Source organism: Schistocerca nitens, chromosome 8 (assembly GCF_023898315.1).
Source record: "Schistocerca nitens isolate TAMUIC-IGC-003100 chromosome 8, iqSchNite1.1, whole genome shotgun sequence".
Taxonomy (NCBI): domain Eukaryota; kingdom Metazoa; phylum Arthropoda; class Insecta; order Orthoptera; family Acrididae; genus Schistocerca; species Schistocerca nitens.
This window is the reverse complement of record NC_064621.1, coordinates 35,245,202-35,261,349: the sequence shown is the minus strand read 5'-3', so window position 1 is coordinate 35,261,349 and position 16,148 is coordinate 35,245,202. Positions and strand designations below refer to the sequence as shown.

At 47.3% G+C, this 16,148-nt stretch overlaps 1 protein-coding gene across 1 annotated transcript; it reads left to right on the top strand.

Annotated features, from left to right (window-relative positions):
• Positions 1 to 353: 353 nt before the first annotated feature.
• On the top strand, positions 354 to 14,148 carry LOC126199116 (uncharacterized). The gene is made up of 2 exons (XM_049935871.1): positions 354 to 596; positions 14,003 to 14,148. Exons 1-2 carry the CDS (start codon positions 368 to 370, stop codon positions 14,146 to 14,148), a joined length of 375 nt encoding a protein of 124 aa, XP_049791828.1. The 5' UTR covers positions 354 to 367.
• The last annotated feature ends 2,000 nt before the right edge of the window (positions 14,149 to 16,148 follow it).

Sequence of the window (16,148 nt, the reverse complement as noted above, 5' to 3'; positions counted from 1 at the left end):
TCTTCACTTTTACTACCCTCGTTCTTGAACACGTTACCACAGTGCTAACTTTTCTCGTATCTCACTCTGTTATCAAACGAGGTCACGAGAAGTGACACCGTTTCTGGGCCACTTAATCTCCTTGGAAAGACGACGACCGTGACACCTAGCTGATTTCTATTATCTAGCGTACAACTAACCTGTAGTTACGAGTTCCACTCAGCAGTTTTCTGTAAAATTTTCGGGTTGAGGACATCGCAAAACGGCTACCGGTCGCGTGTAATCTCCAGACGCCCTTCACCGTTTCCACCGATAAAAATCCTAATAAAAGGAGCACAGTGCGCACAGCGGAGCCACACCTCGGCAGCCACTCGCAACAGCTGCAGCCATGAAGCACGCCGTCTCCGTACTGGTCGCCGGGACGTTCGTGCTGGCCTGCTGTGCAGCGCCCGGCGGCGCTCAGCAGCAGGCGGCCGGCGGCTTCTTCAACGCCATCTGCCCCGGCTGCGTGGACGCTGTCGAGGGGGCGGCGAGCGCGGGCGAGGAGTCCGCCTACGACGCGTGGAACGCCTCTTTCGGCCACGACTCCCCCATATACGAGTGGGCTGAGCACGTGGGTAAGCGGCGCTGCGGCCTTCTCGCCCCTCATCTGCTCCGTACCTGCTTATAGCAGCTTGTCTTGAAGCTCTACTGAAACTCTAATGCTATCTGTGTCTGTCAGTTACGTGAGGCAGGGCGTCTCGGTCAGCAGCTGAAGCCCTGCCTTCACAAACACAAGAGCAGTCCGGATTTTTCATTTACGCAGTGTCAGTCTTCCTAGAAAATTGAAGCGTCTAAATGAAGTGATAGTCATCTCGAGGTTGAAGCTCTTTTTTTGTTTCTTGCCGGCCGGTGTAGCCGAGCGGTTCTAGGCGCTTCAGTCTGCAACTGCGCGACCGCTACGGTCGCAGGTTCGAATCCTGCTTCGGGCATGGATGTGTGTGATGTCCTTAGGTTAGTTAGGTTTAAGTACTTCTTAGTTCTAGGGGGCTGATGACCTCAGATGTTAAGTCCCATAGTGCTCAGAGCCATTTGAACCTTTTTTTTTTTGCGTCGTATATACAGGGTGTCAGAAAAGGCATGCTCAACATTTGGGCATATGACAGGAATGATCATTCTAAGCAAAAACCTTTCGTAAACATGGGCTCTAAAACACAGACACTGAGGTGACAAAACTCGTGGAATAGTGAGACGCACGTATCCAGATGGCGTTAGTATCGCGTGCGCAAGGTACAAAAGGGCAGTGCATTGCCAGAACAGCCATCCGTTCTTAGCTGACCCTCGTCAAAAGGTTTCCGACGTGATTGTGGCCGCACGGTGAACGCGGAATTGTTGTTGGAGCTAGACATACGGGACATTCCATTTCGGAAATATTTTCAATATTCCGAGATGCACAGTGCTAAGAGTCTGGCAAGAATACCAAATTTCAGGCATTACAACTCACTACCGACAACGCAGTGGCCGACGGGTTTCACTTACAGTTGTCGGTGCTAACAGACCAACAACACTGCGTGAAATAACTGCAGAAATCAGCGTGGTCCGTACGACGAACGTACTCGTTAGGTCAGTGTGGCCAAATTTTGGCGTTAGATTCCGGTAGGTAAGAGCTAGTGGTAGGGTTCGAATGTAGCGCAGGCCCCACGAAGCCATGGACTCTAGATTGTCAACAAGGCACTGTGCAAACTTGTGGTGGCACCATAATTGTGTGGACTGTGTTTACACGGAGTGCACTGGTTCCTCTAGTCCAGCTGCTACTTGGACACCTTTTGCAGCCTTACATGGACTTCGTGTTTCCAAAGAATGATGGAATTTTTTTATCGATGACAATCTGCCATATCACTGGGCCACATCTGTTTGCAGTTGGTTTTAGGAACATTCTGGACAATTCTAGCGGATCATTTGGCCCGCCGGATCGCCCGACACGAGTTCCATCGAACAGTTATGGGACATAATAGAGAGGTCAGTTCGCGCACAAAATCCTGCACCGGCAATGCTTCCGCAGCTATGGTCGGCTATAGAGGCAGCACGGCAGAACATTTTTGCAGGGGACTTCCAACGACTTGTTGAGTCCGTGCTGCACTACGTTGGGAGATAGGACGACCGATACGGTATCAGAAGCTATTCCATGACTTTTGTCTAAGAGCTATAAGCAGTCTTCGATACGTGAAACAAATCTGTTCTACTGCAAGCTCTTCATTTTCCATATTTTCAGAGGAGGTGCTACGCACCAGAACAAGAAAAATTACTTAGTGAAACGACTCTAAAGTGCGTAGCTTAATAACTATGAACATTTGTTCAGTATAAGAGGAGGTTGATGAGCAAGTGGTCACACCTCTTAAGATATGCAATGTTTAGCATACAAGTTTTTTTTTTTTTTTTTGTAGAACACATCTGATGCACAATACCAAGATGAAGAACTGCTTATACACTAAAGAGTGAAAGAGACTAGTACACCTCCCTAATACCGTGTAGGGCCCCCAAGAGCACGCAGAAGTGACGCAACACTCGTGAACTAGACTAACGTCTGAAGTAGTGCTGGAGGTAATTGACAACATGAATCCTGCGGGGCTGTCCGTAAATCCGTAAGAGTACGAGGATGTGGAGATCTCTTCTGAACAGTAGGTTTAAAAGGCATCCCAGATATGCTCAATAATGTTCATGTCTGGGGAGTTTGGTGACCAGCGGAAGTATTTAAACTCAGAAGAGTGTTTCTGGAGCCACTCTGTAGTAATTCCGGACGTCCGGGGTGAATGCATGCAGGTGATTAGACAGGATGCTTCCGTACGTGTCACCTGTCAGACTCGTATGTAGACGTATGAGGGGTGCCATATCGCTCCAGCTGCACACTCCCCACAACATTACACAGCCTCCACCAGCTTGAACAGTTCCCTTCTGACATGCAGGATCCATGGATTCACGAGATTGTCTCCATACCGGCACACATCCAAGCGCACGGCACAATTTGATACGAGACTTGTCCGACCAGGCAACATGTTTCCAGTCATCAACAATTTAATGTCGGTGTTGACGAGCTCAGGTGGGGCGTAAAGCTTTGTGTTGTGCAGTCATCAAGGGTACTCGAGTGGGCCTTCGGCTCCGAAAGCCCATATTCATGATGATCCGTTGAATGGTTCGCACGCAGGCACTTCTTAATGACCCAGGACTGAAATCTGCAGTACTCTGCAGAAGGATTGCGCTTCTGTCACGTTGAACGATTCTCTTCAGTTGTCTTCGGTCGCGTCCTCGCAGGATCTTTTTCAGGCCGCAGCGATGTCGAAGATGTGATGTTGCACTGGATTCGCGATATTCACGGTATAATCGTGAAATGGTGGCACGGGAAATTCCCTACTTCATCGCTACCTCGGAGGGGCTGTGTCCCATCGCTCGTGCGGCGACTATAACACCATCTTCAAACTCACATCTTGATAACCCGCCATTGTAGCAACAGAAACCGATGTAACAATTGCGTTGCCGACCGCAGCGCCGTATTCTGCCTGTTTATATATGTGTGTATTTGAAAACGCATGCCTATACCAGATACTTTGGCGCTACAGTGTATCTCTTAATGTAAGTAGTTTATAGCGCACATTTAACAGACGTTGTCGCTTCGAATTATTGTTTCTGTCGTATCCATATACTGCCCGTTCCTCCTGAGACACCCTGTCTATTTACGGAAACGCTGAAACTTCCTGGCACATTAAAACTGTGTGCCGGACCGAGACTCGAACTCGGGACCTTTGCCTTTCGCGGGCAAACGGAAACGCTGTTCTCCCTTGAACAAACACAAATTCCTCTTGTTTAACACCCAAACATATTTCGGTGAAGTTTCACAATCTTGAGTGGCTTTATTTGTTGTCCACCAAATAGCAAATAAAGAAATTTCGCGTTAAGAGATTTTGAGGTTATGGCATTTACATTTATAACAATATCAAGGGAAAAAATTATACCTTACTGTCACATGATAACTTTTATGTGGCGCTATCACATTTGCATTACAGGTAACATTTTGCTCCAGTTTGTCATGTAGAATTAATCAGGATTTTTCTCTATTATGTTGTCTATATTCATTAAATGTTAAGTCTAAAATGAAATTATTGCAGGAAATGTTCAAAATTCTCTCCGTTAGCGAGGATACATGCATACACCCTCCGTCGCATGGAATCCCTGATGCGCTGATGCAGCCCTGTAGAATGGCGTATCACAGCCGTCCACAATACGAGCACGAAGAGTCTCTACATTTGGTACCGGGGTTGCGTAGACAAGAGCTTTCAAATGCTCCCATAAATGAAAGTCAAGAGGGTTGAGGTCAGGAGTGCGTGGAGGCCATGGAATTGGTCCGCCTCTACCAATCCATCGGTCACCGAATCTGTTGTTGAGAAGCGTACGAACACTTCGACTGAAATGTGCGGGAGCTCCATCGTGCATGAACCACATGTTGTGTAGTACTTGTAAAGGCACATGTTCTAGCTGCACAGGTAGAGTATCCCGTATGAAATCATGATAACGTGCTCCATTGAGCGTAGGTGGAAGAACATGGGGCCCAATCAAGACATCACCAACAATGCCTCCCCAAACGTCCACAGAAAATCTGTGTTGATGACGTGATTGCACAATTGCGTGTGGATTCTCGTCAGCCCACACATGTTGATTGTGAAAATTTACAATTTGATCACGTTGGAATGAAGCCTCATCCGTAAAGAGAACATTTGCACTGAAATGAGGATTGACACATTGTTAGATGAAACATTCGCAGAAGTGTACCCGTGGAGGCCAATCAGCTGCTGATAGTGCTTGCACACGCTGTACATGGTACGAAAACAACTGGTTCTCCCGTAGCACTCTCCATACAGTGACGTGGTCAACATTACCTTGTACAGCAGCAACTTCTCTGACGCTGACATTAGGGTTATCGTCAACCGCACGAAGAATTGCCTCGTCCATTGCAGGTATCCTCGTCGTTCTAGGTCTTCCCCAGTCGCGAGTCATAGGCTGGAATGTTCCGTGCTCTCTAAGACGCCGATCATTTGCTTCGAACGTCTTGTCGGGACATCTACGTTCTGGAAATCTGTCTCGATACAAACGTACCGCGCCACGGCTATTGCCCCGTGCTAATCCATACCTCAAATGGGCATCTGCCCATTCCGCATTTGTAAACATTGCACTCACTGCAAAACCACGTTCGCGATGAACACTAACCTGTTGATGCTACGTACTGATGTGCTTGATGCTAGTACTGTAGAGAAATGAGTCGCATGTCAACACAAGCACCGAAGTCAACATTACCTTCCTTCAATTGGGCCAACTGGCGGTGAATCGAGGAAGTACAGTACAAACTGACGAAACTAAAATGAGCTCTAACATGGAAATAAAGCGTTTCCGGACACATGTCCACATAAGATCTTTTCTTTATTTGTGTGTGAGGAATGTTTCCTGATTGTTTGGCCGTACCTTTTTGTAACACCCTGTAGAAATTTATTATATCTGGTTTCTTTTTTGCATGAGTTTCATCAATGTTTCTGTCGTGATGCATTGTGCTAATGAGAACTATAGACTTTTTCTTTTTGGGAACATAATGCACCATTGTAATGGTTTCATCTCATTAGGAATTTCTGGTTTATTTTGTTTGATTGTTCCCACCACTATAATTTGTTTCTGAAGCATCTCTTCTTCCAGCTGCACACTAGTAAAGAAGTTGTCAACGGTGATATCTTTTGATGATCCATCAATGCTTTTAGCAAGATCTTTCACCACATTCAATCCAAGATTTTTCTGAATAGGTTCATGGGGCTTTCTTCGCGTGTAAACAGTTCCGTCTAAAGCATATGCACATGTAGCATCACATAAACAAAATATTTTTATGCCATACTTGGCTGGGCATATACTGGATGAAGCTACATCTTCCACGGAATGGGACTAGCTGTTCGTCAACTGTGAGCGAATCATTGGGAGTCATTCTGTTTCTACACTTGTCAAGAAATACACTCCTGGAAATTGAAATAAGAACACCGTGAATTCATTGTCCCAGGAAGGGGAAACTTTATTGACACATTCCTGGGGTCAGATACATCACATGATTACACTGACAGAACCACAGGCACATAGACACAGGCAACAGAGCATGCACAATGTCGGCACTAGTACAGTGTATATCCACCTTTCGCAGCAATGCAGGCTGCTATTCTCCCATGGAGACGATCGTAGAGATGCTGGATGTAGTCCTGTGGAACGGCTTGCCATGCCATTTCCACCTGGCGCCTCAGTTGGACCAACGTTCGTGCTGGACGTGCAGACCGCGTGAGACGACGCTTCATCCAGTCCCAAACATGCTCAATGGGGGACAGATCCGGAGATCTTGCTGGCCAGGGTAGTTGACTTACACCTTCTAGAGCACGTTGGGTGGCACGGGATACATGCGGACGTGCATTGTCCTGTTGGAACAGCAAGTTCCCTTGCCGGTCTAGGAATGGTAGAACGATGGGTTCGATGACGGTTTGGATGTACCGTGCACTATTCAGTGTCCCCTCGACGATCACCAGTGGTGTACGGCCAGTGTAGGAGATCGCTCCCCACACCATGATGCCGGGTGTTGGCCCTGTGTGCCTCGGTCGTATGCAGTCCTGATTGTGGCGCTCACCTGCACGGCGCCAAACACGCATACGACCATCATTGGCACCAAGGCAGAAGCGACTCTCATCGCTGAAGACGACACGTCTCCATTCGTCCCTCCATTCACGCCTGTCGCGACACCACTGGAGGCGGGCTGCACGATGTTGGGGCGTGAGCGGAAGACGGCCTAACGGTGTGCGGGACCGTAGCCCAGCTTCATGGAGACGGTTGCGAATGGTCCTCGCCGATACTCCAGGAGCAACAGTGTCCCTAATTTGCTGGGAAGTGGCGGTGCGGTCCCCTACGGCACTGCGTAGGATCCTACGGTCTTGGCGTGCATCCGTGCGTCGCTGCGGTCCGGTCCCAGGTCGACGGGCACGTGCACCTTCCGCCGACCACTGGCGACAACATCGATGTATTGTGGAGACCTCACGCCCCACGAGCAATTCGGCGGTACGTCCACCCGGCCTCCCGCATGCCCACTATACGCCCTCGCTCAAAGTCTGTCAACTGCACATACGGTTCACGTCCACGCTGTCGCGGCATGCTACCAGTGTTAAAGACTGCGATGGAGCTCCGTATGCCACGGCAAACTGGCTGACACTGACGGCGGCGGTGCACAAATGCTGCGCAGCTAGCGCCATTCGACGGCCAACACCGCGGTTCCTGGTGTGTCCGCTGTGCCGTGCGTGTGATCATTGCTTGTACAGCCCTCTCGCAGTGTCCGGAGCAAGTATGGTGGGTCTGACACACCGGTGTCAATGTGTTCTTTTTTCCATTTCCAGGAGTGTAGTTCCTATACATAGCGAACAGCTGCAAGTTTGTCATCTGCAGATCGAGCTTCACTGGTACACCTGTCATCAAATCTAATCATTCTCCTTATATCCTCGAATCTGTTTACTGACATGGTGCCTTTATATGTAGAATTAGCCTTTTCATCCAAGAATAATTCTCTAATAGGGACATCCCAACTCTTCTCAACACCGGAAAGCAGTAAGAGACCAAGAAAACCTTCAATTTCAGCATGCGAAACGTTTTTCCACGTAAAGCAGCCACTCTTCTGCCTTCAATATTTTTGCAGTTGATGATTTCCTCTGGTGTTTCTTTGGAGATGAAATAGTCCCAGGCATCCTTAGGTTTACAGGTTTTCAAACTACGGGCTGGACCAGGTGCCTTCTTTACGATATTATGGACAGGCATACGAAAAGTTGCAGAAGGATCTAATTTCCAAATCGTTCCATTCCGACTAATGTATGTATGGTCTTCTATACCTTTTAATGGCGGTTCATACTCTGATGAAGTAATATTATCGGAAGGACTGTCATCTGCCTCAATATTCACATCTGCAGGTTCATTGGCTGATTCTTCACTACTTGCATCTTCAAAAGTATTTCCTTCCTCGCAAGAATCATCTTCTTCAAACCACTGAGCTACAGCACTTTCAAAACTAGCTGCATTTGCACGTACTGACTGTCTTGGTTTGCGTGTCGAAGCCATAGCAAAAGGCGTGTCTCGAACAGCAGCTTGTGCAGCACTAAACAAGACTTACTCGTAACAATATGGGCCTTGCAGCAACAAACTACAGTAACAATGAGGCTGACAAGAGCAGCACAGGATAACAATACTATGCAATAATAAAACATTTTGATAGCAAAATGATCAATAATACACCGACATCACCAATATGTGAAAGTAGTGTGTATTATTTTTTAGTTATACTATTACTACTACAGCTACTGCTGCTGTTGCTGGAAATACCACTATAGTTACTGTTGAATTAATAACTGCTCCCAAACAAATGTTGAAGACAATATAGGCTAAAGAACATTTATAAATGTGTGAGGACTTCTGAAGCCCTGCTTATGCATTCACGATGTGTGGGTAAACGTATTGAATTATACAAAAATCTTAGAAAGGTATCTCGTTCAGACTTGATAGGAGGAATGTCACAGTGTTAGTGAAAGAGTACTGGAAAGCAGTTTGAAATCAAACAAAAAATTACAGAATTTTTTAAAAAAATGAAGACATACAAGGGCCTTGGAAGCCCTGTATATGCATAATTGTCTGCGATTATCGAGTGAATCGTAGCTATCAACACCCCCCCCCCCACCCCAAGATGTGGTAGTATGACTGCATCCAGTCATCAGTCAGTGGTTTCAACATTATATGGAGCATCGGAAGAAACTTGCGTTATGCAGTAATAGATTATTGTCTGCTAAAGGTGCTTAACCTTCTGTTCGGTGTGTTTACATTAAGCTGTATATTTCTTTCACACTGCTAACGGAAAGAATATTATGAGGCTAATTTACCTGAAAACTGGCGGTCGAAGTAATGCGGAAGCGGAATACGTGCAGGAAAGGGTCGATGGTTGTCATGGTAACTTAAGCTAGGGATCTCCACCACGCGCGACCGTCCCTGCTGCACACTGCGACATCGCTGTCGGTTGGCGACATTCGCAACATCACCTGCTCCCCTAAGTCACCCGCGCGAGTATAATGGGCAGCGCGCACGATGAGTTACGTTCGTCGCTTTGATAACGCGCCCTGACGCCTCACTTGTCATCTTGCGGGAGAAAGAATCACAGCTGCCATTCACAGCGCAGCGGAGCAGCCAGTTGTCGTGTACGACAGTCGTGCTAAACGTTTCTCACACTCGTACACTTACCGATCAAAATTATCCAGATGCGTATTTATGGACATTAGTGTGGGATGTGTCCACCCTTCCTCTTCGAGGTTCATTCAGTTCCTGTAGGCTGAGTTCCATAATGGCTTCTTCTAGTTGTCTTTCACCGTCTTCAGTCAGGCGGCTGTGAGAGAATACTAACCTCAGATTTGCATCCATGGAGTACAGAAGAGAGCCGGCCGCGGTGGTCTCGCGGTTCTAGGCGCACAGTCCGGAACCGTGCGACTGCTACGGTCGCAGGTTCGAATCCTGCCTCGGGCATGGATGTTTGTGATGTCCTTAGGTTAGTTAGGTTTAAGTAGTTCTAAGTTCTAGGGGACTGATGACCACAGCAGTTGAGTCCCATAGTGCTCAGAGCCATTAGTACAGAAGAGGCTTAGTTCGTCCTAGGTGACTAATGTCCTTTAGTCTTAGCAGATAGTCACGTTGGACCCTGGGGGAAGTCGATGCTTTGAGTCTTCCCCGAGGTGTACAGTTGGGTTCAAGTCAGGATTCTGGGTAGACCAGTCCATTTCAGGAGCGTTACTGGCCACAATTCATTGCCTTACGAGCTACTTCATTGGATGGTGCACTGTGATGCTGATTCAAGCAGTCTTCGCGTCCAAACTGTTCCTCTACTGTCACAGAGTACACAATGGTATCAAGCGTGTTTATGTCCTTTTCCAAGTAGCATTTTCGTAAACGCAAAATGATGACTGCACCCAAACCACAAAGCAAAACAACCCTACTGTAACACGCCCTACTCTGTTCTCACCTGTTAGCACTACACATGATGGCAGGTAACGTTCCACACACATCCGCCAGACAGAAACCATTCCATCCGAAGCCCAGAGAGTATAGCGTGATCTGCCAGACAGAAACCTTCCCATCAAAATTCCAGAGATTATAGCATGATCCGATATACAGAAACCTTTCTATCCAAATCCCAGAGAGTATAGCGGAGTCCGCCAGAAAGAACAATCCATCCAAATCCCAAAGAGTATAGTATGATCCTCCAGACAGAAACCTTTCCATCCAAATCCCAGAGAGTATAATGTGATCTGCCAGAGAGAAACCATTCCATCCAAATTGCAGAGAGTATAGCGTGATCGTCCAGACAAAAACCTTTCCATCCAAATCCCAGAGAGTGTAGCATGATCCGCCAGACAAAAGTCATCCACCCAAATCCCAGAGAGTATAATGTGATCTGCCAGACAGAAACCATTCCACCCAAATCCCAGAGAGTATAGCGTGATCTGCCAGACAGAAACAATTACATTCAAATTCCAAAGAGCATAGTGTGATCCACCAGACAGAAATCATTCCATCCAAATCCCAGAGAGTATAGAGTGATTCATCGTTCCAAATCACTGTCCTGTGGCGTTGCCCTTTACACCACGTAAAGTGTCGCTTAGCGGTGACAACGATAATGTACATGGCATTGCTCAGCCATTGCACATTATTAACTCCCTGTGCGCAGCAGTCACTGCGCTAGCTGGGTTGATGGTAGGCCTCTGGCGCTCACGAGCGTTTCCTTCCGCAGATTACATACGTTTTTTCGACTACATTCCGGAATTTTCGGCGTCGCCTGTCCGTCGGCACACCAGGGCCACCTGGTCTTCGTCTAGCTCTGATTATTCGTTCGTATTTCCACATCACAGTCACAATACTCGTTGTATCATCCAAATATTGCAGTACCGCACCTAATTCGGCAGTGCCTATCTGTACCACATACGTCAGCGATATCTCGCTGCAGTCCACAACGACGACTGCGAGAGGCTGAGGGAGACCTGCGTTGTCTCTCCGCACAGCACCGCCCCCGCACTATGGTAAATTTATAGTCGATCACGGAAGAGTTCTGCCCAGTGCATGTGACCTCAGCTGAAGTAGTCAACATCATCGAGAAGAGCTAAAGAGTTATGGAAGTCTCAGGTGGAAAGGTACTTGTGTAAATGAGGAACATTTTTCTTCAAGAAATGAGTTTATTAATTGGTGCTTCAAGTGATGCTTTAATAGCCAGTAACAGTTGTAAATTGTCGAGCACTCCTGTGGGAAAGGATTGTATCAAATCTTTTTAGCATTCATGTAATAAAGTGAACTAATATTTCATATGTCATAGGACCAAAGTGCCTTCATCCGAGCAGTCAAAGAACCCGCATTTATGGCTGGCAGATTGTAGTTTCGTGAGGTCATGACATTACCAACCATCAATTTGGGCAACCCTGACGGATTGTTCACTTAGCTGACATCGAATGATTAGTCTACGTTCATAGTTCGTAATTACTGAGCCCTCTGCAGCTGTTGACTTTGTAAAGAAGATACAGCACTCCCCGCTTCCTTTCATATTGGCGGGTCCGCCTCGGGCATGGATGTGTGTTAGTTAGGTTTAAGTAGTTCTAAGTCTAGGGGACTGATGACCTCAGACGTTAAAAGTTCCATAGTGCTCAGGGTCATTTGAACCATTTTTTTTTTTTTTTGATAAGCGAAAAATATCAAAGTGACTTAACAAATTGTGGTCTGGAAGCAAGCGGGTCAACAGTTACAAAGAGAGACGAGTTGAGAGACAAATTTCCAGTGGAATAATGTTGTTACTTGTAAGATGTAATCATTCTATTCGTTAGATGCATTCGGACAACATCCAAGCGAACATCATAGGAATACGATGAATGAAACAACAGTTCCGCGTTAAATGTGACTTTCGGAATGATTTTTATCAGATAACGTTCGGATCACAACAGTCGTTGGATCTCGACCAACGCGAGCAGCAATGTCGCGATACGATAAACCGCAGTGGCGATAGGCTACAAAAAAAATGGTTCAAACGGCTCTGAGCACTATGGGACTCAACTGCTGAGGTCATTAGTCCCCTAGAACTTAGAACTAGTTAAACCTAACTAACCTAAGGACATCACAAACATCCATGCCCGAGGCAGGATTCGAACCTGCGACCGTAGCGGTCTTGCGGTTCCAGACTGCAGCGCCTTTAACCGCACGGCCACTTAGGCCGGCCGATAGGCTACAATCCGACCTTTATCATTCATGTAATAAAGTGAACTAATATTTCATATGTCATAGGACCAAAGTGCCTTCATCCGAGCAGCCAAAGAACCCGTATTTATGGCTATTTGCTGTACTAGAAGTGTTGTGACCACGTTGTATTGCGATCGCGCGCTAGATGTACACTTAGCACACTTCTACACTACTGGCCATTAAAATTGCTACACTACGAAGATGACGTGCTACAGACGCGAAATTTAAACGACAGGAAGAAGATGCTGTCATATGCAAATGATTAGCTCTTCAGAGCATTCACACAAGGTTGGCGCCGGTAGCGACACCTACAACGTGCTGACATGAGGAAAGTTTCCAACCGATTTCTCATACACAAACAGCAGTTGACCGGCGTTGCCTGGTGACACGTTGTTGTGATGCCTCGTGTAAGGAGGAGAAATGCGTACCATCAAGTTTCCGTCTTTGATAAAGGTCAGATTGTAGCCTGTCGCCACCGCGGTTTATCGTATCGCGACATTGCTGCTCGCGTTGGTCGAGATCCAATGACTGTTAGCAGAATATGGAATCGGTGGGTTCAGGAGGGTAATACGGAACGCCTTGCTGGATCCCAACGGCCTCGTATCACCAGCAGTCAAGATGACAAGTATCTTATCCGCATGGCTGTAACGGATCGTGCAGCCACGTCTCGATCCCTGAGTCAACAGATATGGACGTTTGCAAGACAACAACCATCTGCAGGAACAGTTCGACGACATTTACAGCAGCATGGACTATCAGCTCGGAGACCATGGCTGCGGTTACCCTTGACGCTGCATCACAGACAGGAGCGCCTGCGATCGTGTACTCAACGACGGACCTGGGTGCACGAATGGGAAAACGTCATTTTTTCGGATGAATCCAGGTTCTGTTTACAGCATCATGATGGTCACATCCGTGTTTGGCGACATCGCGTTGAACGCACATTGGAAGCGTGTATTCGTCATCGCCAATCTGGCGTATCACTCGGCGTGATGGTATGGGGTGCCAATGGTTACACGTCTCGGTCACCTCTTGTTCGCATTGACGGCACTTTGAACAATGGACGTTAAATTTCAGATGTGTTAAGACCCGTGGCTCTACCCTTCATTCGATCCCTGCGAAACGCTACATTTCAACAGGATAATGCACGACCGAATGTTGCAGGTCCCGTATGGGCCTTTCTTGATACAGAAAATGTTCGACTGCTGCCCTGCCCAGCACATTCTCCAGATCTCTCACCAATCGAAAACGTGTGGTCAATGGTGGCCGAGCAACTGGCTCGTCACAATACGCCAGTCACTACTCTTGATGAACTGTGGTATCGTGTTGAAGCTGCATGGGCAGCTGTAACTCTACACACCACCCAAGCTCTGTTTGACTCAATGCCCAGGCGTATCAAGGCCGTTATTGCGGCCAGAGGTGGTTGTTCTGGGTACTGATTTCTCAGGATCTATGCACCCAAATTGCGTGAAAATGTAATCACATGTCAGTTCTAGTATAATATATTTGTCCAATGAATACCCGTTTATCATCTGCATTTGTTCTTGGTGTAGCAGTTTTAATGGCCAGTAGTGTAGCTTTGATCGCAAAGTGAGTGGATGCACACGCTATCAGCAGCAAGTGGTGAGCTGTGCCTGCGGCGACGCTGGGCGGACAGACGCTGGACCGCCTCTCCTTGTGTTTGCAGGCTCGAAAGCAGGCGGCGACAGCGGGGGCGCGGCGGTCCGCCGCACGGGCGCAGTCGGCGGCGCGCACGCCAGGAAGGGCGGCGCCGCCCACGCCGCCCGCGCCGCCCACGCCTCCAGCGCCGCCCACGCCGCCCATGCCGCCTAAACGTGCACCCGACCACGAGCCGTCCGACGCTGCCGAGCGGAGTCTCCTGCGTCGAACTGCTCATTAAAAGACTACGAAAACAAGTGTCTTTGTTCACTCATCTGTATATTTATAAAACTCATTGCACTTATTTATGTAAGTCTATTTGTTCCACTTGTCCTCTCCTTGGTCGATTTCATCCAAAGTAAGCTCACATGTCACTTATTATCTGGAGAGAAGCACTGCGTGGTAATAACCATTTACCTTCCGTAAGACTAGGTAGTGGGGTTGACATAGAAGTGTAACTCAACAACGTCTGGAGCAAATTCGGCCAAATTTTCTATATACATGAATCATTATTTGTTTTCTTGGCACAAAATTACAGTGGGTGTAATATACCGACATCACTCCTAGGCTTTGGGCCGGGGAGGAGACGTCGTGACCTGTAAAATTATTCTATACCGACCGATGTTGGTATAAAATCCATAGTTCTTTTGGTCGCTGGACTTCTTGGTGACAATCGCGATGACGTGTGAACCTAGGAGCATGCAGGACGCGTGGGAAGGGGGGGGGGGGGATGGAATGGGAACAAACAGAGGTATCAGCAGTACTGTCACGCTTGAAACAATTCCTACCAAACTTGGCACACGCCATTGTCACAGTCACAAGTCGTCGTACTCATTTCTGAGTGTCGCGATCTCGTGCACCAAGTGTCTCCATCCCGGACGGTTATCGGCTTATCTCAGAGCCTGCTGAAGATGTTCACTGGAGTTGTTCATTTGATCCATCCACTTGCTCTCTGCTCTTCTCCTCGGTCTCGTTTCTTCGATTTTGTCTTCCATGACTATTTTTTTTCTCCATCTCTTCTCACAATATGGCCAACAAATTGGATACTTATTTACGTGACGCTAAAAGAAAGGCGTCTGGAGATACTGAGTTGCCCAACAACGAACACATTTGTTCTTCTTTCGGTCTAATTTATGCCCAGAATCCTGCACCAGAACCAATGCTACCTGTCCTTGGCCTTAAGATTTCGTGTCACGCATCTGTAAAAGAACGCGACTGTTCCAACAGGCCGGCTTTCCTGCGCGAAACGTTACCGCTCTGTTCTGCCACATCTTGGCGATCTTCTTCATACCACACGCCCTAGAGTGCTCCGTCCTCTCATCTTCACAGCCTCTCCTGTCTCAGATGGTGCAAGATAGATGACAGAATTCACGACTTCCAGTTCCTTTAATCAACCTATGAGTTGGACCTGCGCTCCCTGATCCGTTATCGTGGATCTGGACTTTCTGAGATTGATGTCTAATCCACATGATACACTAACGTCCTTTACATTTGTTAGTTGTTCAGCAAGTTCATCTTTTCTGCTGGTTGAAAGCATGGTGTCATCGGCAAACAGGAGTTAATTAACAGTTCTTTCATATGTCTTTAGACCAACCATCACTTGGTAAATGCATGACCCGTTATTGGGAGTAAGATGCTTCTGCTACCCACTAAGGACGGGGTAGTTATGACAATGGGCATGTTGTAACAATATTAGAAAACGGCCTGTTGGTATTTCTTTCCGGTATTAAATTGAATTCGTAGCGTGTAAAAGTATAAAGTGCAATCTGTCTCTTGTTTGTGTTGATGAATTTGTCAACGAGGTCGCGAGAATGAGCACTGGAGCAAGCCAACAGTTTTGTCAGCGTATTTGGGGAACAGAGATAGTGCCACACGTAGAATATCGGGCGTAGATTTAACACCGTCTCTCGAGTCGCATGGTCTAAAGTAGCGGAAAAACAGTTGCCAACAATAGTTATTTTTCTCGATCAGTTACTGTTGTCACTATGCCTTCACGCAACAACGAAACGGAAATCTGACATTCAGATTCAACGAAAAGGAGTGAAAGTGGAACTATTACCGGAAAGTTGTACAGAATATAAACGACACTGTCGACTGTAGGCTATTTGGGGGGGGGGGGGGGGCGGGGGGTGTAACTGCAATGCAGGCTGGCGAATCTGCAGATCAACGTGAAC

Coding starts and splice junctions, on each gene's coding strand:
- LOC126199116 (XM_049935871.1), top strand. CDS start 368: ATGAAGCACGCCGTCTCCGTACTGGTCGCCGGGACGTTCGTGCTGGCC. Junction 597..14,002: donor CGAGTGGGCTGAGCACGTGG/GTAAGCGGCGCT, acceptor TTGTGTTTGCAG/GCTCGAAAGCAGGCGGCGAC.